This window comes from Budorcas taxicolor, chromosome 18 (assembly GCF_023091745.1).
Source record: "Budorcas taxicolor isolate Tak-1 chromosome 18, Takin1.1, whole genome shotgun sequence".
In the NCBI taxonomy this organism is placed as follows: Eukaryota; Metazoa; Chordata; class Mammalia; order Artiodactyla; family Bovidae; genus Budorcas; species Budorcas taxicolor.
Window position 1 is genome coordinate 20,155,922 of NC_068927.1, and position 24,559 is coordinate 20,180,480.

The 24,559-nt window shown below is 39.4% G+C and overlaps 1 protein-coding gene across 2 annotated transcripts; it reads left to right on the forward strand.

Moving 5' to 3' along the window:
* The first annotated feature begins 3,961 nt into the window (after window positions 1-3,961).
* Window positions 3,962-17,047, forward strand: CNEP1R1 (CTD nuclear envelope phosphatase 1 regulatory subunit 1). 2 transcript variants are annotated; one of them, XM_052656367.1, is made up of 7 exons: window positions 4,044-4,073; window positions 4,426-4,477; window positions 5,104-5,175; window positions 7,373-7,446; window positions 12,243-12,352; window positions 12,467-12,521; window positions 15,718-17,047. In XM_052656367.1, exons 1-7 carry the CDS (start codon window positions 4,044-4,046, stop codon window positions 15,757-15,759), a joined length of 435 nt encoding a protein of 144 aa, XP_052512327.1. In that variant the 3' UTR covers window positions 15,760-17,047. The 2 variants fall into 2 exon arrangements, with proteins under 2 accessions (XP_052512328.1, XP_052512327.1); XM_052656368.1 differs by lacking the exon at window positions 4,426-4,477 and having other exon boundaries at window positions 3,962-4,068.
* Window positions 17,048-24,559: the final 7,512 nt, after the last annotated feature.

A 24,559-nucleotide genomic window follows, 5' to 3' on the forward strand; every position in this document is an offset into this window, starting at 1 on the left:
CAAAATCTCATACTTTCCACTTTCGATTTTCCTATGGCAACCACTATCTACTTCCTGTCTCTATGGATGTAGCATTTATCAGTACTTCGTTTCTTTTTATTGTTAAATAATATTCTATTGTATAGAAATATCACATTTTGCTTACCTATTCTTTAGCTGGTGGGCATTTGATTGTTTCCACTCTTTGACTATTATGATTAATGCTACCATGCACATTCATGTGCAAGGTGTTTTGTGAACATATGTTTTCAATTCTCTCAGATATTAAGAGTAGAATTGCTGGCTCATATAGTAGCTATATGCTTAACTTTTTGAGGAACTGCCAGACTGTTTTCGAAAGTAGCTGCACCATTTTACATTCCTGCTAACCATATATGGCTTTCCCAGGTGGCGCTAGTGGAAAAGAACCTGCCTGCCAATGCAGGAGCTTCAGAGACGCAGACATCCCTGGGGTGGGAAGATCCCCTGGAGAAGGAAATGGCAACTCACTCCAGTATTCTTGCCTGGGAAATCCCATGGAGAGAGGAACCTGACGGGCTACAGTCCGTGGGGTCACAAAGAGTCAGACACGACTAAAGTGACGCAGCACACACATCCTACCATATATGCATGCTCCTGGGCTCCAGTTTTTCTACATCCTCATTAAGTCACTTGATTTTTGGTATTTATTCTGTTTATATACTGTTTATATGAGTACTCATTTTATATGAGTACTGGGTCATACTCATTTTCTTTTTTTCTGAATTTTAACTATTTTATACTGGAGTACAATTGATTGGCAACGCTGTGATAGTTTCAGGGGTTCAGCAAAGTGACTCGTATATACATATGCATGCGTCTATTCTTTTTCTGACTCCCCTGGTGGCTTAGAGGGTAAAGCATCTGCCTGCAATGCAGGAGACCTGGGTTCGATCCCTGGGTTGGGAATATCCCCTGGAGGAAGAAATGGCAACCCACTCCAGTATTCTTGCCTGGAAAATCCCATGGACAGAGGAGCCTGGTACGCTGTACTGTCCATGGGGCCGCAAAGACTCGGACACGACTGAGCAACTTCATTCATTCTTTTTCTAATTCTTTTCACATTTAGGTTGTTGAACTCGACTGAGCAGAGTTCCCTGTGCTATGGATTCCCGGATGGAGCAGCAGTATATAGTACTCTGTACTATACAGTAGGTCCTTGTCAGTTATCCATTTTAAATATAGCAATGTGTTTTCTCAATCCCGAACTCCCTAACTATCCCTCCCTCTAACCCTTCTCCCTTGTAAACCATAAATTCATTCTCTAAGTCTCACGTCAAACCAACACTTCACCTTGTTGTATACTCTTTTTTATATGTTGCTGGATCTGATTCACTAATTCTTTAAAGGATTTTATGTCCATATTCATAACAGATATTCATCTATTTTTAAAGGGATGATGGTGGACGTCAAATTGCCATGGTATTTTGATTCCATCGAATACCTTTAAAAGAGTCACATAAGAGTTTACTTCCAAATGTCAATATTTACAATACTAGAAAATACATCTTTTACAAGGATTCAAGTCCATGATGAAAATCTCAGATGTAGTTTCTGAAACATGTGAGGAGGCATACAATTTGTCAAAATTATTTTAGAAGGTGTCGCCATGGAGATAGCAGGAAAATCCCTGTTGTAGTCACTCCAAGGGGCCATTGGAAGTTTCTGAGGACAACGTGTGATCTTTTAGTATTTTACAAATCACTATTTGGCAAAAGGGTGGGAACAGGAGGCTGGTGAGAGGCCACAGCTGTAAATCCAGGCTATACAGTGGCTTGGATTAGAGTGGGAGCTGCAGAGGTGGTGAGAAGTGATTAAATTTTAAATCGATGTGGATGGCAGAGCCAAGAGGATTTGCTACGGAATCTGATCTACCACGTGGAGAGAGAGAGGGAGAGAGAATCAAGGATAATTCCAGCGACAGCGTTTGGAGCTGATCAACTCATCTACCTATTTCTAAACTCAACCCTAAATGGATTTGATAACACCTTTTGGTTCATATTGCTGCTGCGGGGTTTAAAAGAGGTTTACATACTCCTGAACTATAAAAGACGTAGCACCAGACCTCCAGGAAAATAGAACAAATTTTAGTTATTGTATTGGCTATCCCTCTTTGAAGCAGATCTTCATCTTATTACTGATGTTTTCAGGGTCTTCAGTGTTCTTTTGTTTTTTCGCTAAGCACTATCTTTTACACAGGGCAGGAGATCCTAGAGGGAGACCTTTGTACTCTTGGCTTATATCCCAGTGTCTGAAACATGTATTCCTTAAATATTTGTCAACTATCTTCTTGACAAATCTAACTGATACAATGTTTCTACAAATCTATATCCTTCCGTCTCCCCATTACTTCAGGTTCAAAATTTTTTAGCCTGACTACGAGCCCGTGTTTTCCTCTCTCCCCCCCTCACTGTTCCCCAGGCCCCCATGATTCATACATGCAGGTGCCAATAACAGGATAAAAATGTACACCCTTTCAAAGGCATGGTCAAATTTTTTTTTTTTTTTTGAGCACAGATGAAAATGAATCTGTGACATGAATGTGTGACTGACACACACACTTCTGGGCAAGTCTGTTTTACTTTTCTCATTGTAAATGAGCCTATTAATACCTACACTAGTGGCTTTCAAACTTTTTTTTATTGGAATGCTTAGTTACATATATGTTTTACATTATGATCAAAACATAGCACCTACGTGATACACACACAAACAAAATAAAAAATCATGAAATGACACATTCTTCTAGTGATGTTAACATTTTAAGTTTTACCTTAGTTCATATTTACAAAATAACAATTATGGCTCAGTGCATGTCTTTCATGATCTTCTCAGGGGTTTTGACCCACAGTTTAAAAAAAGGTTGTGTTCCAGCGCTAAATGAGATAATGTATGTAAGGGTTTGTCCCAGAGGAAGGCTCTGGAAGTGTTAGGGTAAAGGAGCCTACAAAGAGAAGTACTGGGCAAGAATGTGTCAGTTCCAATGGCAAGTGGGGAAAAGGAAAACTGAAGGATGAGTGAGTAAAATACCAACAGTTAAAAAATCCCAGGGCCACTTGGAGCTTCTTAGCGCCCATCTTTGCATGGCCAGATGCTTCCTGGGGCTCTCAAATCAAACGCCCCGCCCTATGTGTTGAATAGCTCTTCCCTAGAACTAGTTCCCATTACCCATCACCACCCGCCCCACCACCCACCTCCCGCTCTTATCTCATTGTATCCTATTACCCTGTTACTTCCTTCACAGAACCAAGCTCATCTGAAATTAATGACCTATATGCGTATTTACTGTCCGCTGTAACACTTTCATTTCGAGGATGGGAACCTTGTCTATCTTGCTAAACTGCATCCCTCATAAATACAGTGCCTACCAGACATGCAATAGTTCTTGAATGAATGAGTGACCACAAGGAAAGGAGCAAGAAAGCGTTTTAATCAAATAGAAATGCAGTCAATGCCTTACAGATTTTTTTTTTGTATAAGTTCCAGAACACTTTGCTCATTTTATGATTTATGAAAATTGGATGACATGAGAAAAAATAACCAAGGGAGAAATGTGTACTTAAAGGGTTCGTCGACGTTCAGTCGTTCAGTCGTATCCGACTCTTGGCGACCCCATGGACTGTGGCACGCCAGGCTTATTTAAGTAATGAAAGAACCAAGCAAGAAACTAGGAATTGTACACACACGAATGAATGAACTTTACGGGACAGGCTGCAGTTCCTCCCCAGGGCAGGAGGCGGCGCTAGGGTCACGCCAACTCAGCCGCCGACAACTCTTGGTCCCTCTGGCTGACCGTCCAACGCCAGTGCCCGAGGACCGTGGGGAACTAGCCAGTAGAAAACCGTCTTAGTTACAGGGTCTGGCGGAAACGTCCAATGAGCGTAGCGGGTCTAGTCAAGGGGCGGTGCCAAGAAGAGGGGCGGAGGGAAGCGGTTAGAGGTGGGAGTTGGCGCTGCGAGCCGGGCAGGGACCGCGGAGCTGAGATGCGGACGGGGCCGCGCCGGTGACCGGAGCTGCCGCCCGACATGAACTCGCTGGAGCAGGCGGAAGGTAGGGTACGCTTCCTGGGCCCTTCCCTAATTCCTCCCGGAAGCTCGCGGGGCTCTAGAGGCGCCGGAATCGTGGAAACCTGGTCGGGAGAGGAGGCCGCGAAGGATGGACTGACGGGGCCCGAAGCTGGGGGCGTGGGGCCCGGCCCAGGGGCCAAGGGGCGGCCGGACACGGCCTGGCGCTGCTTCCGGCGCGCCTGGCCTCCGCCGGCCCTGGAGAGGCGCTGCGTCAGCTCCCCCCCATTCCCCGTGCGTGGACCAGGGAGCTTCTCGCCCAGTTACTTCTTTCTTACTCGTTAGCAAACCGTTGTACTTTGTGCCTTGTAGGGTGCTAACTCACTTTATTTTTTTCTAATAGTCGATAAGAGTTGTATCCCTAATTCCTGCCTTGGTTTTTGGTAACTGCCGGGGTAAGGGAGTGCTTCTTGGTCTCCTTTTTCAAGTTTGAAAAGCGCAACTGAAAATGATACCTTACCTTGCTCATTCAGAGGGAACACCTTGAACGCCCGTGTCTTGTAGAACCAGGCGTCGGCGCTCCAGAAATGCCACATAGATCATCTGTAAGCTCTTGGGAGGCAGGAAACGGGAGAGTCTTTCCATTACCCATCCGTTAGCTGTATCAGAAGTCCAGTAAGAGCAGGCTGAAAGCGTAACTTAATTAAACATAAGGGCATCGAGACTTTGGTCCTAGGTAAGACATTATCCTAATATGGAGTTCTTGATTCCAGCAGAGTTAAAACTCGACTTGATTTTGATCCTTTATTTGCAACCCCAAATTTCTAGCTTTTGGCGCCGACTGAGGCTGCTGCTGATTTTCCACATACCATTTTATGTGAAATTGGAACTAAAGAAACCTAGTGTTTCTGTCAAGTGCGTAAAGCTATCATAGTAAAGAAGTAAACAGTGCAAATTTAAAAAAAAGTAAACATGTAAGTCAGTATGCAAGACCTGAAGCAGTTAGAGTATCTGAAATTCATTGTAATAAATTGAGACTAGTAAGAGTGGCTAATTTCAAAATTGAAATCTTTTTACCTAGATCTCAAGGCTTTCGAGAGGAGACTTACTGAATATATTCATTGTTTGCAACCTGCCACTGGACGTTGGAGAAGTAAGTGCTTGGACATTTTTTTTAAGGGAAAATAATCTGACAGTTCATACTTTTATTCTGCCTAGCAGTGATTTGCTTTCACCTAAAACTTTTGATTAACAAATGCTTGCTTAAAAACAAACATATGCTTGCTTTATTAAACCATAATTTCCCTTTTGTTTTGACAGTTCTAGATCTATTTAATATTGTAAATAACGGCATTTTAAAGAAATTTTAAGAAAAGAAACCGACAACCCTAAAAGGATAGTCTTATTTTGTGTGGTTGACTTTTTATGTTTATATTAAAATACATATATTTTGTTAGACATATATGGCAAATCTGGTTACCAGAACACGTAATAAAAATTTCAGTAGTCTGTTTAGCAGTTTTACAATTTTGCCTATAAACTATTGAAGTAAAGTTTGTTAAAGGAAGTGATATTCAACAATACTGTAAAATGTGATTTGAGAGAATTGTAGTTACTGCCCCATGGAAATATATAGGATATAGGAAATGTAGACAAATATATAAGTGATAAGATCAGTAAACAAAATACTTTGTTAACTTATGTTGGGAGAGTCTTAATTTCTTGGCTGTTCATTGCTGAAGTTTAATTTTTTCCAAGAAGAGTGAAAAGTGAAAATTGCTCAGTTGTGTCCCACTCTTTGGGACCCCATGGTCTCTGTTATAGTCGATGGACTTCTCCAGGCCAGAATACTAGAGTGGGTGGCCTTTCCCTTCTCCAGGGGATCTTCCCAACCCAGGGATCGCACCCAGGTCTCCCACATTGCAGGCAGACTCTTCAGATGAGCCACAAGGGAAGCCCGAGAAGGACATACTTTATTTTGAAGTACGATTCAGTTGTTAGGACTGAACTGAAGAGAACTACTGAAGTCAGGGGTCTTTCCCTATGACAGGATTTTTTGTGTAATTTTTATTAAATCTGTTTGCAAACTGCTAATCATACGTTACAGGAATTATGATTGGTCAGAATTCACGAGTAGTAATGATTTTTCTCAAGCTCTCCTGTTTACCTAGGAATTATCCCGAAAACCTTATTTCAGTGTTACTTGGGAATCTTTTTAAATGTATAGGATTATCAAATGTAATATAATGAGTACACGTTTTCTCTGGTTCACTGTCTCAGTGCTTCCATATAAACGACATCAGCTTGTTTAGTATACCCATGTGTATGAGGTCCTGTCTGGTGGGTTTAATTATGATTTTGCTTCAAGAAAAGAAAAATCTGTATACTTTAGTATATTTCTTATTGGAAATATAGAGATGTAAGAAACTGAGTTTAATCTGTTCTGAGCTGAGAGCATAAATTTGAAATCTTGAGTATTATTAAATAACTCAAATGAGATTGTTTTTCTATGATTTGCCTCTTCTAAAAGTGCATCACCAGAGGTTGTAGATAATTAAGGTTTTGCATTATTTCTGTTGCTCTTTGAAGCTTGATCTGTAAATTTTAAAAATGTTTTCATCCCAGTTGAAAGAAAGTAACTGTCTTGGTCTCTAGAACATTAACTAGGTCTTGGTGCCCCTGTATTATTTTTAATAGTATAATAGTATTTTAGTAATATTATTTATTCTCAAGTTTTACTTATGCTCTATCTAGAATTTCTAAAATAATTCTACCTTAATGAGGAGAAAGAATCTTTCTAACTTGTACTGTCAGTAATTCTACCCCAACTTTCCTTAAGTCCCTTGAAGAAAATCTGATACTGATTGGTGTGCTCCACACTCCTAACACTGACCTTTGTTTAATTCAACAACAGGCGGTTGTCTGCAAGGCAAAATCCTTTAGGCCAAGTTCTCAGTGCATTCATAAAAGAGTCTTTGTTTGGTTTGTTTACATTAAAAACTGAGGTTTTGGTGGGGAGTGTTTTTTGTTTTGAATCTGCAGAAAGCGTAAAGCACATAACAGAAATTTACAGTAAAGTTTTACCACCTTGGTTCTTACTGCTTTTAATTTCATAAATCTGTAGAAACACTGACTAAAGAATTCAGGGGGACAGTATCGGCCTCAGTTACTAAGGTTTGCATTGTTTTGGAGAATTCCCCAAGGTCTTGTGGCAAGTCTCCCTACTTCCTGAGCAGAGCACATTTTCCATTTAATGCAGTGCTGCACCCTCTGGCTGTTGTTTAAGAACTGGTAGTAGTATCATAGTAATGGCTTATTTCCTTACTAATTTCGTGTTTATCTTTCATCAGTGCTTCTTATAGTGGTATCTGTCTGTACAGCTACTGGTGCCTGGAACTGGTTAATAGATCCCGAGACACAAAAGGTAGAAGTTTTGATTTAAAATCTTTCATAGATTAAGTGAGACAATGGCTATAGCAGTGCTTTGTTTTTTGTAAAGTATTAATCAAATGCTACCTATTAGTACTAGTAGTGATATTAATCATGTTAAAAATATGCCTTATATTAATTTGCTTGAAAAAAACTTTGGCTGGCTATTGCGGGTCAAGTATCTTTGCAGAGAAAAAGGTCTAAGAAATACTACTTATATTACTTTTCATTTCTGAACTTGTATGCAGTTGTTATGTATCTCACTATTACATATTTCAGTGTAAACACTATATTTTATTTTGTTCGTTTAGTGTCATCAGTACCAACTTTTAAAAACTATACAGCAACATTTTCTTCTATGAGTTACTTTTGTTAATGCCTTTTCTCACCCCGTAAAGCATTCGAGACAACTTTGCAGTAAGCATTATGATTAAATAGTAGATATAAGTGTACTAAGCGGCCAAGACTAGAAAAAAACAGAAGGATGTCAGAACCAGGATGGAAACCTGGTCACTAATACCATAGACCATCTGGACCAGCGTAATTGCCAGGGTCTCTGAAATCACATAGCACCCTTATGACAGAAAGTGAAGAGGAACTAAAAAGCCTCTTGAAAGTGAAAGAGGAGAGTGAAAAAGTAGGCTTAAAGCTCAACATTCAGAAAACTAAGATCATGGCATCTGGTCCCATCATTTCATGGGAGATAGATGGGGAAACAGTGGAAACAGTGTCAGACTTTATTTTGGGGGGCTCCAAAATCACTGCAAATGGTGACTGCAGCCATGAAATTAAAAGACGATTACTCCTTGAAAAGAAAGTTATGACCAACCTAGGCAGCGTATTAAAAGCAGAGACATTACTTTGCCAACTAAGGTCCGTTTAGTCAAGGCTATGGTTTTTCCAGTGGTCTTGTATGGATGTGAGAGTTGGACTGTGAAGAAAGCTGAACGCCAAAGAATTGATACTTTTGAACTGTGGTGTTGGAGAAGACTCTTGAGAGTCCCTTGGACTGCAAGGAGATCAACCCTGGGATTTCTTTGGAAGGAATGATGCTAAAGCTGAATGAAACTCAAATACTTTGGCTACTTCATGCGATGAGTTGACTCATTGGAAAAGACTCTGATGCTGGGAGGAATTGGAGGCAGGAGGAGAAAGGGACGACAGAGGATGAGATGGCTGGATGGCATCACTGACTCTATGGACATGAGTTTGAGTAAACTCCGGTAGCTGGTGATGGACAGGGAGGCCTGGCATGCTGCGATTCATGGGGTCGCAAAGAGTCGTACACGACTGAGCAACTGAACTGAACTGAATTGAAGTCACTGCCAGTTCCATGGTTTTCATCATGAAGAGAACACATGTGTAAATTCCCTAAACTGTCAAAGCTCTTCTTTTTCAACTTCATTTTATCTTTAAAAAAAAAAATTCTGCATGAAGTTTAATATAGGAGACATTGAGAGATCTCCCATTGGACACTGTCTAATATCACTGTGCCAAATGCAATAACAGATTTCATAATGTTATTTCTTGAAGCATCCTTCGATGAAACATGATAGCATGTTTCTGAAATTTCTACCTCTTTCTACCAACTTGTGCCTTAATTTAAAACTTGAGCTTTTTTGTTAGAGGAAATAATCATCTTCAGTTTTTCAGTGAAGTTTCTTTTCTCCCAGTTCAGTTTTCTTTAGGTATTAATGATACTGTAATTTTCACAAAATTAACCTTACTTCCCCTTTTAAACTATAACTAGACGAACTATTTCCAGTAGCTTTATTTACAACCTTTAAGTTACATAGAAGAAAAACTTAATAATAAGACTTTTGTCAGCAGTCTAAATTTTAGTTCAGACAACCAGGGGGTTATTTACCATGTAATCTCTCTTGACTTTATCCATGAGGTGGAAACAAAAGAATAGGAGCGGGGGAGGTTGGTGATGGGATTTCACATTAATAGAGGAGTTTTTATAATGGATAAGAAATCCTCCTGTGTGTCCCTTTATAGCTGGTACTCATCCTTAGGGGAAGAGTGAAAGAGACTGGCAAGAAAAAGGTCTGTCTTGGGAAATGAATCTGACTTCTAATTGGGAAAAACATAAGCTGATTTCAGCTAGTTGACATCTTAATAAAACATAGAATTAAATGTAATATGAAATAGGCTCAAAATTGTGTAGTTAATGTAATTCTCTAAATTAGGTGAGAATGTAACTATTAGCCTAAATGTCAACTCTATATTTCACTATTTAATAACTTCAAACCTGACAAGAGTTAATAAACAGCAATTGTGTCTGTAAGAAGAGTTGCAAACTCGAAGCCAGTGGCTAGCTGGAGGAACACAGGGGAGAGGGAATGTGGCAAGCTGGAAAGTACAGGAATGCCTAAACTAAAGGAGGAAATTGTTACTTGGATGCAGTTGATTGTTGCCATGGAGGAGAGAAGGCGATGCTGACCTAATTAAAATTAAAACACTGTATGTGCTAATATTGTGCAGGGCTCATAAAACGCAGCTAGCCTGTGGGAATTGAACTGTCCTCAAGGGTTTAAGAAGACATTACTCTGGAATATTAATCTTTCTTCAAGATCCCATCCTTCTGGGAGCCATCTCCTTCCTGATGTTTTCAACCTGTCATCTCTGCACTTGACAAATTTATTTAACCAGTACCATGCTAGGCCCCTGTTCTTCCTTAAGTTTAGTTCTCTGTTCTCTGTCTTAAGTTTAGTTCTCTGTCTAATTCTATTTTGAGCCTATTTCATATTACATTTAATTTCATATTACATTTAAGTTTAGTATGAGAGTGGAGCACAGATGCCCTTAGTTTGATTCTGTTACTCCCATTTAGTTTCTAGTCCACTTGATTTCTTTTTCTCGACTCTAAATACTTGCCTTCTCCATCTGCATTCTGATTCCCAGTAGTCTGGCTTCAGTGCCATTCTGGATCCTGTTCCCTTGTCCTTCTACATAGTCTCAGAATTGTGGATGGTTCTGTGTTTTTTTCTGCCATCTGATTATGCTCATATCTGAAATTAGCCCTTTGTTTCTCTTGAACTGTAGTGTTTTGTGGATAGCTACTAATTATTCTCTCCTGGAATGTCCTGTGGCCATCTAAATCTAGTAACTTCAAAACCAAACTCATATTTTGTCTCTTTCATAAAGAAAGGGTGATGCTGAAACTGAGTCTTGTAAGGATATGTAGGAGCTAGCCAGGTGAAGAGAGAAAAGGAAAATGGTAGTGATTAGACTGAGACCAGCTTGTGTATGCAGTTTGCTCACTTCTGCTTTTTAACAGGGAAGATAACTAGATCCTGTCTGACTTGTGTTTCATTGAGATTAGAGGCTTCATCTCCATTCATTCAACAATATTTATTGAGCACCTGTATTTGCCTGGGTGGTTGCTCAGTCATATGCACTTCTTTGCAACCTTTTGGACTGTAGCCCTCCAGGCTCCTCTGTCCATGGGATTTCCCAGGCAAGATTACTGGGGTGAGTTGCCATTTTCCTCCTCCAGGGGATCTGCCCAGCCCAGCAACTGAATCCCTGTCTCCTGTGGATCCTGCATTGCAGGCTATCCTGATTCTTTACCCGCTGAGCCACTGGGGAAGCCCCTGAGCGCCGATATTTGCCAAGGCCTGTTTCAGGCGTTGGGGAAATAGCAATGCCGTGCCCAGGACAGTGTCCCTCCTCCTGCAGAGCTTTTTTCTTTTTGGCCATGGCACATGGCATGTGGAATCTTTCCTAACCAGAGATCAAAGCCCCCTTCTCTGGGAGCATGGAGTCTTAACCACTGGACCGCCTGGGAAGTCCACGGAACTTGTAGTCTTAACGCTTTTTAAATTACTTCTCACTAGGAAGGGTTCAGTAAATATTGTCAGTAGAGTATTTTTTTAAATTATAGAATTGAATTTGTAATGGTTGAAGCATTTGAAATGAATGGAGGGAATATTACTATATTGTTTTGCTGCATTGAAGATTTAAAACAGACATTAATTTATGTAGCTAGCAATATGAAGAACTGGGATTTGGGAAAGTCTTCAAATTCCCTTTTTTTTTTTGCCTTGCCTCGCAGCTTATGGGATCCCAGTTCCCTCTTGTTCCTTGTTCAGTGGCTAAGTTATCTCTGACCGTTTGTGATCCCACGGACTGCAGCATGCCAGGCTTAGCTGTCCTTCACTGTCTTCCAGAGTTTGCGCAGACTCATGTCCATTGAGTTGGTGATGCCATCCAACCATCTCATCCTCTGTTACCCCTTCTCCTCCTGCCCTCCAGTCTTTCCGAACCTCTGGGTCTTTGCCACTGCGTTGGCTCTTTGTTTGCATTAGATGGTCAAAGTATTGGAGCTTCAGCTCCAGCATCAGTCCTTCCAGTGAATATTAAGGCTTGATTTCCTTTAAGATTGACTGGATTGGTCTCCTCCTTGTCCAGCTGACTCTCAGGAGTCTCCTCCAGCACCACAATTCAAAAACATTGATTCTTCTTTATGGTCCAACTCTCACATCCAGGCATGATTACGGGAAAAACCATAGCTTTGACTATATGGACCTTTGTCAGCAAAGTGATGTCTCTGCTCTTGAATACAGTCTAGGTTTGCCATAGCTTTTCTTCCAAGGAGCAGTTCCCTGACTAGGGATCAAACCCAGGCCATGGCAGTGAAAGGCCAGAAGCCACCAGGGAACTCAGCAAATTCTCACACTTTAGAGAATTAAATGTTACATGTATTCATGCACAAGTAAAGAAGTAGGAATCAGTACTGTTCTAAGATTTTTAACATTTTTGTGTTTCAAACTCTTCTTTTGACAGGTGTCCTTCTTCACATCATTATGGAACCATCCATTTTTCACCATTAGCTGTATCACTCTAATAGGCTTATTCTTCGCTGGGATTCACAAGAGAGTAGTTGCACCGTCAATGTATCCTTTATCATGAATTGAATTTTATTCTTTGAACTAAACTAAAGCACCTCTCTGGTGTCGTTAAAAGCTTACTTTTGAAATACAAATTTTCCTTTGACCGTATTTATTCAGTATAGCTGCTCGATGTCGAACTGTGTTAGCAGAATACAACATGTCTTGTGATGATGTAAGTATTTTCATTAGGAAACTGTAGACAGTATGTGAAAGGACTGAAGTTCTTTGGTTTAAGTGAAAAAAGCGTTAAAAATAATTTGTCTCAATGGAATTAATAGGGAGAATATTCATTGTAGCATTGATTCGAAGACACTTTTTAAAAAAATACTGTAACATCCCTGAAAATTGAGATACATCTAATAATCAGTGGTGTCTCATAGTTAAATTGATAGAGAGTATAATCTGTCTTAATGACATAAAGTCATGATGCATCTTCTAACTGAAGCTGTCTTAGCTTCAGTGAAATACAGTGGTCATTATTGGCCAAAAATGACTCGCTGGGAGTTGGGTTTATAAACTACTGTTACTTGTCTCATGCTGTTGTGTATATAGGGTTTTAAATAGAGGAATAGATGAATTGATAGACTGTAGACGTATGAACCTGCCGTTTGTTTTAAAAAATCACATATCAGTATGATGAGAATATGTCACAATATTGATTTTATTTATAAAAAGCATTTTTACCTTCAACTTAAAAAACTATTTAGTAATACCTACCCAGTATAGAAAATTAGAATAAAAGGCCAAAAAAATTTTAGGGCAGGAGAACAACTGGATCAGTGAGAGAATGTAGAGGATAGTATCCACAATATTTGAAGACTGATTAAAAATCAGTAATAAAAAGACAAATAGTGCATTTTTAAAATGGGAAAAGGTTAAGTCATATCACACAAGTGGAAATACAGATGGATAAAGGTGAAGACTGGACAGCCTCGTTTGTCATGGAGGAAGTGCAAAGTTAAACAGTTCATTTATAAATGAACTGATTAGTGAACATTAAATACTTTATAACTAGTATTGTGCTGAAATGATGCAGCCACAGGCCGCTTGTTGGGAATATACATTGATACAGTAGGTTGCCATTTCTCTTGCCGGGGAATCTTCTTGACCCAGCGATTGAACCCAAAACCCAGGTCTCCTGCATTTTAGGTAGATAACTTTACCATCTGAGCCACCAGGGAAGCCCTTTTTGAAGGATAGTTTTCATCATTCTTATAAAATGTAGTATGTGCTTGCCTCATGACCTAACCATTCTGCTTTTCTTCTCCTACCCTGGTTAGGGGTACCATCCCACAGGTACACAGGGTTGTTCATTATAACATCCTTAGTAGTGAAAAAAAAAAAATGGAAATAATTTTTGTGTCTCAATAAGGGAGTGTTGAAATAGGCTGTGGTAAAGCCGTATCATAGGAAATCAAAAGTAAATCTGTAAATACAGACGTGGAAGCATCCAAGACATAATGTTAGGAGCAAAAAGTAAATTAACAAACAATATGCTCAGTTCAGTGCTTTTTTTTTTAAAGTTTTAATTAGGGAAATTTCCAAACATAAGAAGGCAAAGAGAAGAGCTAAATGAACTTCATTTATCCTCGACCGGTGTCAACAGTACATCAGCTCTTGGCCATTCTTTTTTGTTTTCATGGCCGTTCTTATGTGTATCCATGCCCACCTTCCCCATCATCAGGTTATTTAGAAATGAAACACTTCATTAGCATGTTAGAAGCCCCAAATTTTTATTCATGTATGTGAATGTAAATCCATTTAAGAAACAGTATGTAAGAATTCATGCTGAAACTGTTTTCTTCTGTAAGAGGACTAGAATTTGAAGTAAATGGAAAGGATGACTTTGGCTTTTCTTATTAGAACTTTTTATTAAATCCATGGTATTTTTACACAGTGGAATACTACACATCTTATAATAGCAGGTTAAAAAGATACAAAAGTGCTGAAACATAGTAGCATTGGTGAGTTTCAAAAACACACTGAGTGAAAGAAGTAGAAGCGAAAGAACACACACTGTGTGATTCTCTTTATTTACAGGTCAGAGACAGGCAGGTTAATCTGTGGTGAGCAGTTATGTCGGGAGCTCAGGTTCCATTGACCTTAGAAAGAAGCATGGAGGAACTTTCTAAGTGGTGGTGATGTTCTGTAGCTTTCCTTCAGAGGTGGCAACTTGGGTCTATACATTTGTCAGAACTTAACAATTTTATATGAATTACACCCCAGTAAAACAGTAGAAAACTTAGTATCAAAGTTCTACCAAGATACAAAAGTATTACCAAAAATTAAGGGAAAGTAAGACTTGAGAGGGAGCCAGAATCCTGATAACACTTTTGACCTAGAACCTTGCAACCAAAGATAATCACCATGTTTTATGTTTTATTGTGTATCTCATGTGCTTATAAGGGAAAGATGTTATAATCAAGTTTATGAGTAAAGAACCTCTAAACAGTGTTACAGCGTTTTCAGTTCTGCTCTTTGACCCAGTGTTAGGATTTCAGAGCTGCCATATATTGGACATGAACTGTATACAAGGTCTTGGGCCTGTTTTTCTTGTTTATTTGCATGATCTCAGTTAACGTCGTCCACTTTGTTTACATAGTGCTCCACTTTGTGGATGCATCATAATTCCATTCGCACTTTCATGTTGTATATGTTGTGCATACTTCATTAGAACGAGCTCCATGAGGACAGGAAACTCGTTTGTTACTGGGTCTTTAACATCTCTTGAGGCCTGGCACATGATAAGCACTCAGTAAATCCTGAATGAAAGAATAGGACTTAAATGTGCGTCCTTACACTTGCATCTCTTCAGATAAGTTCCTAGAAATGAAATTCTTTGGATTATATGGTATGTACTTTTTTTTTTTTGATAAATATGACACTGGCCCTACTGTATCCATCTGCGCATGGATACAGAAGAGTTGTATCCATGTGCATTGAATACCAGCAGCATATGAATATCTATCATTCCACCCTTAGGTTTGCATTTTAACTTGAGGAAATTAAAGTTTTGATGTTAGAAAATGGGAAAAGTTTTTGTTCAGATATACAGTTTTATTGATGTTTTATAGACTCCACTTGGTAAGGAGCATAAATTAGCCTATACAAGTCTGGATTTTATTTTATCCAATGGGTTGGTTGACTGATTTTCAGGAAGATTGTATGTGTGTGTTTTAAAGTACTAAAGATTTTAGAAGAAAATTCTACACAAAGAACACTTGGAAGATATAACTGTTAATTGCTTAATCTTGACTAAATATCACGGGGTGTTCTGATGCCTTATAAGGCTTTTAGGAAAGTGGTGATACTTTTAATAGAACTGTATATATATATATTTTAACCTTGTTTTCTTTTCATTTTTACAGACAGGAAAGCTAATTTTGAAACCTAGGCCTCATGTTCAATGACAATCTACACTCATTGTTTTGGGACTAAAAACAACCTTTCTTCAAAAAGTGATAACAGCAAAAAGCCATAAAAGACTCCTTTTGCAGTTGGACATGTGACTGTCAGAGCAACAGCGGACAAGAAAGGTGCAATATTTACCCAGATGGTCTTCGTGATGATGACCCTCATCATCAGTGCTGTGGTACCTTTGATTATCTGTGTTTCAGTATCAGTGTCACTTTAGTACTTCAGATCCTGCAAAGATTTTTGCAGATGAAGTATGTATGTAATATGTTACTAAGTTAAACTTAGAAACAGAACCTCATCCAGTTTTTATAATGTATTTTTGCAAACTACTGTAAATAGCCAATCAATGCCAGTGTTAAAGAGGAAATGTTATGTGGACATCGTTCTCCTGCACCAGTATTTCAAGAACATCCGCTTGCCATCTCCACAGCTCTTTAAAACCGGCTATTATTTATAGCTGTGCCTTTTACTCTGTACTCCTCTTTTAATCATAATGCAGGAAAAACAGCAGATTGAGCTTAGGCTAAGGAAAATTCATCTCCATTATGTTGTAAGAAATTGTAGATGTTTTGAGAAACAGTTTTTGTTAAACCAGATAGTGAATTTCAGCCACTGTAGTGCTATTTTCCAGGTTCATTGTTTTCATTTAATGCTAAATATACTTTATATTTTTTTAAATGATTTTAAGAACACTCCAAAGGCTTCTGAGTAGACAAATTTAGTTATAAATTACACATTGTCTGGGAATTTGACAGTCATTGTTTTAGATTATTGGATTTTATGCTGTGGTAGACATGCTGTTAAACTAGTATTGTGCAGGTGTGATTGGTCATCCACTCCATCATGGGATCACTTGGGAGCAGTGCCACAAACTAGAGTCTAAAATTCTCACTGTTTAGAGAGTGTTAATGACATACTGTGTATGCATATTAGCCACATGTACTATAATAACCCTTAAGATTAAACTATTGGGATTGCTGTAAATATTTTAAAGAACTGGAGGTGCCTTTTACCTGTTTATTAGAAGATTTTGAAAAGGTTTAAATTATTTCATGAGCAATCTTTTTAATTTCATTTAATGTAAAGCTGAAAATTCAAAGACAGGACAAAAAATTTTTAACAAGGCTGCCATTTATCTTAAATGTGTTCATCTTGGCTTTCACATGTATAAAATTTTATTCTTTGAACTGCAGCAATAAACCCTCTGCTCCTACTAAGTCTTAAGAGGGTATTCTATATATTCTTCATTGTTTTATTTCCTGTAAATTTTGTAGGTAAATATGTGCATAAAAATAAATACTTTATATATACATAGTGATTGGGCTTTTCCTTGGTTTAAGTCTGTAACTGAAAAGAATTTTAAACATACTGTGTGTCAGATACAGGTTAGTTCCAAATGAGATATTTTACTCTAACTGTAGGTTCAGTAGAGCAAATTTCAAGTGACAGCTGAAGGTCCACAGTTTATCAGGCTGGCAATACTTTTAATATGTCTTATTCTGTGTGCTCTGTGCTCAGTTACTCAGTTGGGTCTGCCGTGGACTGTGGTCCACCAGGCTCCTCTGTCCTTGGAATTTTCCAGGCAAGGATGCTGGAATGGGTTGCTATTTCCTACTCCAGAGGATTTTCCTGACCCAGGAACTGAACCCAGGTCTCTTGCGTCTCTTGCATTGGCAGGCGAATTCTTTACCACTGCACCACCTGAGAAACCCCATTTCTTATTCATCGTTATCTAATAACATTTGGCGCTTAATTAGGAAATTCAGGTTTTCTCAAAAACTGATCGCTAGTTTCCTCCAAGAGTATAAAACTAAAGAGCGATTTCATATGTCCTAAATCCTTCATGGAATCATCAGCTACTTCATGTATTTAACAAAAGCCTTGACTCTCCTTCCCTAGAAATCTACGTCTGTGTAATGCATATATTTCACATGTACATGGAGAGGATTCCAAGGATTTCCTGATGCCAGACTGCTTAGAATCCATTGGCTCCAAGAAACTTTTGTTACAGTACCAAAGACTTTTCATACCTTAACTTCTAGCAGAATAATTTATTTTCCAAAAAAGTCTTTACTCTGATTGAAATGGCCCAAGGATCCTTGCCAAGCTAGTTTCTTAACCACCAGCACCCTCACTCTTGTATGCCCTTCCACACTGTTAGGAAATTACTGTTGAGACTAGTCCTCTAACTTTACAGGTGGGAAAGGCAGTCTTAGATTTTCAAAGTGACTTTACATCCACCTGACTGACTGAAGACAACCAACACTAAGTCTCTTGACTCAGATTGAAAGGGTGCGTGTGTGTGACTCAAGTCATGAGCCATTACAATGGTATGGTTAAGAATGTACACTCTTTTGCCAAACTGTCTGGATTCTGATCTCAGATCTACTACTTGCTACTTTTGTAACCTTAGGCAAATTATGTAGCCTTAGTTTTTTCATTTATAAAATGGGCATGATGCCAGTCTTTAGATAGGGAAAGGCACAGTGTATAAGATAAAGGTGTATTGCCAGTCATCCAGGCTTATATCCAGTATTATTAATTCACAGAGAGCACTTAACCAGCGCTTGGCTACAGAGTCAGTTTATCAATCTAGTTGTTAAACCAAACACTAAACCAATCTAGTTGTTAAACCAAACACTAAAGAAAGAAAGCCTCATTGTTACAGCTGCTGCTGCTAAGTCGCTTCGGTCGTGTCCGACTCTGTGCGACCCCGTAGACGGCAGGCTACCAGGCTCTGCCCCTGGGATTCTCCAGGCAAGAACGCTGGAGTGGGTTGCCATTTCCTTCTCCAATGCATGAAAGTGAAGTCGCTCAGTCGTGTCCGACTGCAGCCTTCCAGGCTCCTCCATCCATGGGATTTTCCAGGCAAGAGTACTGGAGTGAGCTGCCATTGCCTTCTCTGCGTTGTTACAGCTACTTTACCTAATACTAACATCTCAGTTGAGATAGCCATGAGGGGAGATTTTAAGTTAGAAGGCTAAATGCTAAGATTTGTAATGTAAAAAGCCATAGTGAAACTAACATAGCTTCATTATAACTTCATTAAGTCAAAAGAAACATTGTTTATCCTTGCTTTCTGTATTCTAATTTTCCTACAGTTATCTGTCAATATCAGACATTTGCCCCTGCCCTACCCTAAAAAATCATTTTTTAAAATCTAACAAATTGTTATTATGAAAAATTTTAAATGTAGAAGTAGAGAAAGTGGTATAGTGGACACCCATGGGCCCATTGCCCAACTTTAACAGTTACCAACATAAATGTAACCAATTTGTCTTGTGTTCTACTTCCTCACCCCCACAGAGGATTATTTTGAAGTAAAGCCTAGATAGTTTTTCATTAAAACTGTAAATATTCCAGTAAATATCTCCAAAAGATAAGGACTCTTTCAACATAGTCAACAATAGTGTATCACATGTAAAGCAACAATTTTGTACCATCAAAGTTACGAAGGGGCTGTTGCCCGCTTCTGCTTTCAATCTTTCCCAGCATCAGGGTTTTCCAGTGAGTCGGCTCTTGGCGTCAGATAACCAAAGTATTAGAGCTTCAGCATCAGTCCTTCCAGTGAATATTCAGGGTTGATTTCCTTTAGGTTGACTGGTTTGATCTTGCTCTCCAAGGGACTCTTAAAAGAGTCTTCTCCAGCACCACAGTTTGAAAGAATTATTCGGTGCTCAGCCTTCTTTATGGTCTGACTCTCACATCCATGCATGACTACTAGAAAAACCATAGCTTTGACCATATAGACCTTTGTTGGTAAAGTGATGTCTCTGCTTTTTAATACACTGTCCAGGCTTGTCATAACTTTTCTTCCAAGAAGCAAGCATCTTTTATTTTGGTGGCTACAGTCACCCTCTTTAGTGATTTTGGAGCCCAAGAAAATAAAATCTGTCACTGTTCCCACTTTTTCCCCATCTGTTTGCCTTGAAGTGGTAGGACTGGATGCCTTGATCTTAGTTTTTTGAATGTGGAGTTTTCAGGCAGCTTTTTCACTCCCTTACCCTCATCAAGAGGCTCTTTAGTTCCTCTTTGCTTTCTGTCATTAGAGTGGTATCATCTGCATGTCTGAGGTTGTTATTTCTCCCTGCAATCTTTTTTTTTTTCCCTCCCTGCAATCTTGATTCTATTTTGTGATTCATCCAGCCCAGCATTTCACATGATGTACTCTGCATAGAAACAGGGTAACTATATCATCTTGATGTCCTCCTTTCCCAATTTTGAACCAGTCTGTTGTTTCATGTCTAGTTCTAACTGTTGTTTCTTGACCTGTATACAGGCTTCTCAGGAGGCAAGTAATACGGTTTGATATTCCCATCTCTTTAAGAATTTTCCACAGTTTGTTGTAATCCACACAGTCAAAGGCTTTCACATAGCCAATGCAGCAGAAGTAGATGTTTTTCTGGAATTCTCTTGCTTTTTCTTTGATCCAGTGGATGTTGGCAATTTTACCTCTGGTTCCTCTGCCTTTTCTAAATCCCACTTGTAGAATTCAGGTACTGTTGAAGAAATTTTTAAAAAGAATCAGATAAATTTGAATAGCCACAGTTTGGGGAAAAAAATAACAACCTAGGGTCTGGGACTGGGTTTCTGAAATCCCTATTTCTAAATTATGTCTGATTACATTTGTGAACTCATGCATGTAAAATATGTTTTTAGTAAATTATGTAAAGTGACTCCAGTCAAGAGCTTCCAGAGTAAAGAGCATTATCACAGTGAACACCACTGCTATCTCTTCCATGTATCAACAACTTCAAAGAAAATGGAGAACCCACATGCAATCCACCTTGAAAGTCCAGTATGACTGCTATGCAGCGTAGACAGGTCCCAGTCCGGATAAGGGCAGGAGGAAAGGAGAACGATCACAGGGAGAAACTGGAATGGGTATGTTGGAACATGTGAGAAATACAATTGACAAAGTAACGAAAATAAGGCAGTTACTAAGTCCAAGAAAAATGAAGGATTGTATAAGAAAGAGACTCGTTTCAGTGGACTTCCTAGACGTTTTAACTTTCCTGTTGGCTCAGAATGTAAAGAGTTTGCCTGCAATGCAGGAGACCTGGGTTCAGTTCCTGGGTTGGAAAGATCCCCTGGAGAAGGAAATAGCAACCCGCTCCAGTATTCTTGCCTGGAGAATCTCATGGACAGAGGAACCTGGAGGGCTACAGTCCATTGGGTCACAAAGAGTCAGACACGACTGAGTGAATAATACTTAGACATTTAGCAGTGAGTAATATTTGCATTGTCCAAGTAATTTGAATAGCGATAGTTGATTTAACCAAGAATTGTGGTACGGTTTTGTTGGATGAAGTAGAAATGGAGGAGAAGGTACAGGAGAGTAAACTCTTTATACCTACCAGGGCACGAAGGCAAGAAAGAGTAATAATAGCTTACTCTTGGGAATATGGAGATAATAACAGGAGAAACAGAGTTGAGAATGTCTGCTTCTTAGTAGACATTGGCTTGGGGTTGGGGAGAAGAAAAGCAAGGGACTGCTGTTCTTCCTTATAACTTTTCAAATTCGAATTGCCAAACTTCAGACTTCAGTGAGGCAGCAAAATAAAATATAAGTTTGCTGGGGGCAGTAGTTCATTTTAGGAAACACTATAGAGTGTTTTGCCCAGTTTGGGACCCCTTGCTCTGCTCTTATACTTAGTCATTTTCCATGTTCCTCCTTTTACCTGGCATTACCCAATAAAACTTTGGTTTTGTTTTTTTTTTTTTCAATTTGCTAGCTCTTCAGTAGATACCAAAAAATTCATTAGGAGACAATGTATTGGAGTTATTACGAGCCAATTCGAGTCTGTGTGTGTAGGGGCAGTCCTGTCTTTGTCATTTACAAATCACGTGCTCTTAGGCAAGTAACTTCTCAGTGCCTCGCTTCCCTCATCTCTGACATGGCAATGCATGTCACATGGGATTGTTGATGGGTTACACAGCTTAATCCACGCAGAGCTCTCAGTGTCTGGCACATAGCGATGGCTCAATAAATACTGTCAAGGGTACCCTCACTCTCCAAGTAGGGAATGGAATCCATTATAATTACCAATGAGTATGGGGGAGATGATCAAAACAGGGATAGGTTCTGCAGGCTTTTTAAAAAATCAACTTTATTGAGGTTAATTTAAAACAACTCATTTTTATCATAAAATGCAGTTTTAACTACAGTTTGATGAATTTTGATAAATACAGTACCCCTGTAAAAACCATTACAAGGAAGATGCAGAACAGTCACCCCAAAGGGTTCCCTCACACCGTTTGCCAGTCAGTTCCCATCCCCAACCTCTGGCTCTGGGCAACCCTTGTCAGCTCTATCACTATAGATGAGATTTGTGGTTTCTAGAGTTTCACATAAATGAAATCGTAGTATAATCATACAGTACAGTTCTCTTTTGTCTGGTTTCTTTTTCCAAATATGTTTTTGAGGTTTTTATCTATGTTAATACATGTATCTGTAATTCATTCCCTTTCATTGCTTTTTTGTTTCTTCATTGACCTGTTGATAGGTATTCCAGTTTGGGGCTGTTATTAATAGAGCTTCTGTGAATATTCATCTACAGGTCAGTGTGGATATATTCACTTTTCTGGGAACACCTGGATCATAGGCTGAGTATATGTTAACTTTATAAGAAACCACCAAACTGTTATCTTTCTTTTTTTCATTGTTTATTTATTTTTATCCTTCTCAATTTATTATTGCAGTGGCTTCTCTTGTTGCAGAACCTGGGCTCTAGGCTCATGGGTTCAGTAGTTGTGACACGTGGGTTTTGTTGCCCTGAGGCATGTGGAGTCTTCCCAGACCAGCAATTGAACCTGTGTCCCCTGCATTGGCAGGCAGATGTCTCACCATTGAGCCACCAGGGAGGTCCCCACCAAAATGTTTTCTGAAGTAGTTGCCCCATTTTACATTCCCACCAGCAATGTTTGAGAGTTCCAGGAGCTATACAACCACTATAAAGGCTAAAATGAGAAAGACTGACAATACTGGTTTAGGTGATAGCTGACTCTGTTGATTTTGAGGTATACAGGATGCTCTTAAAATATACTCCCATCACTCTCTTTGGATCAAAATCATTAAGATTTGTTGCTTTCCAAAGGTTGATTTCGAACTGTGCTGCTGGAGAAGACTCTTGAGAATCCCTTGGACAACAAGGAGATCAAACCAGTCAGTCCCAAAGGAAATGAATCCTGAATATTCATTGAAAGTTCAGTTCAGTCGCTCAATCGTGTCCGACTCTTTGCGACCCCATGGACTGCAGCACGCCAGGCTTCCCTGTCCATCACCAACTCCCAGAGTTTACCCAAGCTCATGTCCATTGAGCTGGTGATGCCATCCAACCAACTCATCCTCTGTCATCCTCTTCTCCTTCAATCTTTCCCAGCATCAGGGTCTTTTCCAATGAGTCAGTTCTTCACATCAGGTGGCCAAAATATTGGAGTTACAGCTTCAACATCAGTCCTTCCAATGAATACTCAGGACTGATCTCCTTTAGGATGGACTGGTTGGATCTCCTTGCAGTCCAAGGGACTCTCAAGAGTCTTCTCCAACACCACAGTTCAAAAGCATCAATTCTTAAGTACTCAGCTTTCTTCACAGTACAACTCTCATATCCATACACAACTACTGAAAAACCATAGTCTTGACTAGATGAACCTTTGTTGGCAAAGTAATGTTTCTGCTTTTTAATATGCTGTCTAGGTTGGTCATAACTTTCCTTCCAAGGAGTAAGCGTCTTTTAATTTCATGGCTGCAGTCACCATCTGCAGTGATCTTGCTGCTGCTGCTAAGTCGCATCAGTCGTGTCCAACTCTGTGTGACCCCATAGACAGCAGCCCACCAGGCTCCTCCGTCCATGGGATTCTCCAGGCAAGAGTACTGGAGTGGGGTGCCATTGCCTTCTCCGCAGTGATTTTGGAGCCCCCCCAAAACAAAATTTGCCACTGTTTCCACTGTTTCCCCATCTATTTCCCATGAAGTGATGGGACCAGATGCCATGATCTTAGTTTTCTTAATGTTGAGCTTTAAGCACAAGCTGGAATCAAGATTGCCAGGAGAAATATCAGTAACCTCAGATATGCAGATGACACCACCCTTATGGCAGAAAGTGAAGAAGAACTAAAGAGCCTCTTGATGAAAGTGAAAGAGGAGAGTGAAAAAATTGGCTTAATTCATTGGAAGGACTGGTGCTGAAGCTGAAGCTACAGTACTTTGGCCACCTAATGCGAAGAGCCAACTCATGGGAAAAGACCCTTTGCTGGAAAAGATCGAGTGCAGGAGGAGAAGGGGTCAACAGAGAATGAAATGGCTGGATAGCATCATGGACTCAAGGGACATGAGTTTGAGCAAACTCCAGGAGATGGTGAAGGACAAGGAAGCCTGGTATGCTGCAGTTCATGGGGTCACAAGGAGTCTGACACACACGACTTAGCAACTGAACAACAACAACAAAGGCTGGTTGAGTTCGATGGAATTTAGGGCGACTCAGGATTAAATCCTATGAGGTAGAAATTATAGGTTCTAATCTAGGTATTTTTCATAGTGTTTATTTCGGCCAAACAGCCAACAAAGCAGGCAATAGTTTTCAAGGGCAGAAATGTGAATATCCTACAACACAAAATCGATTTGGCTCATTTTAGGCAAGACCACTAGGTTTCAGCTTTCTTTAAAAAATTTTTTTTAATATTAGTTCTCTATTTGAAGAAAGTTTTAACCTGCTAGGACAAAATAAAAAATTTGAAATGCTATATCAGCAATTGGTATTATTTTTGTCACTTTTGCTATTGGCTAAACAT

Coding starts and splice junctions, on each gene's coding strand:
- CNEP1R1 (XM_052656367.1), top strand. CDS start 4,044: ATGAACTCGCTGGAGCAGGCGGAAGGTAGG. Junction 4,478..5,103: donor GGTTTTTGGTAACTGCCGGG/GTAAGGGAGTGC, acceptor CTTTTTACCTAG/ATCTCAAGGCTTTCGAGAGG. Junction 12,353..12,466: donor AGAGTAGTTGCACCGTCAAT/GTATCCTTTATC, acceptor GTATTTATTCAG/TATAGCTGCTCGATGTCGAA.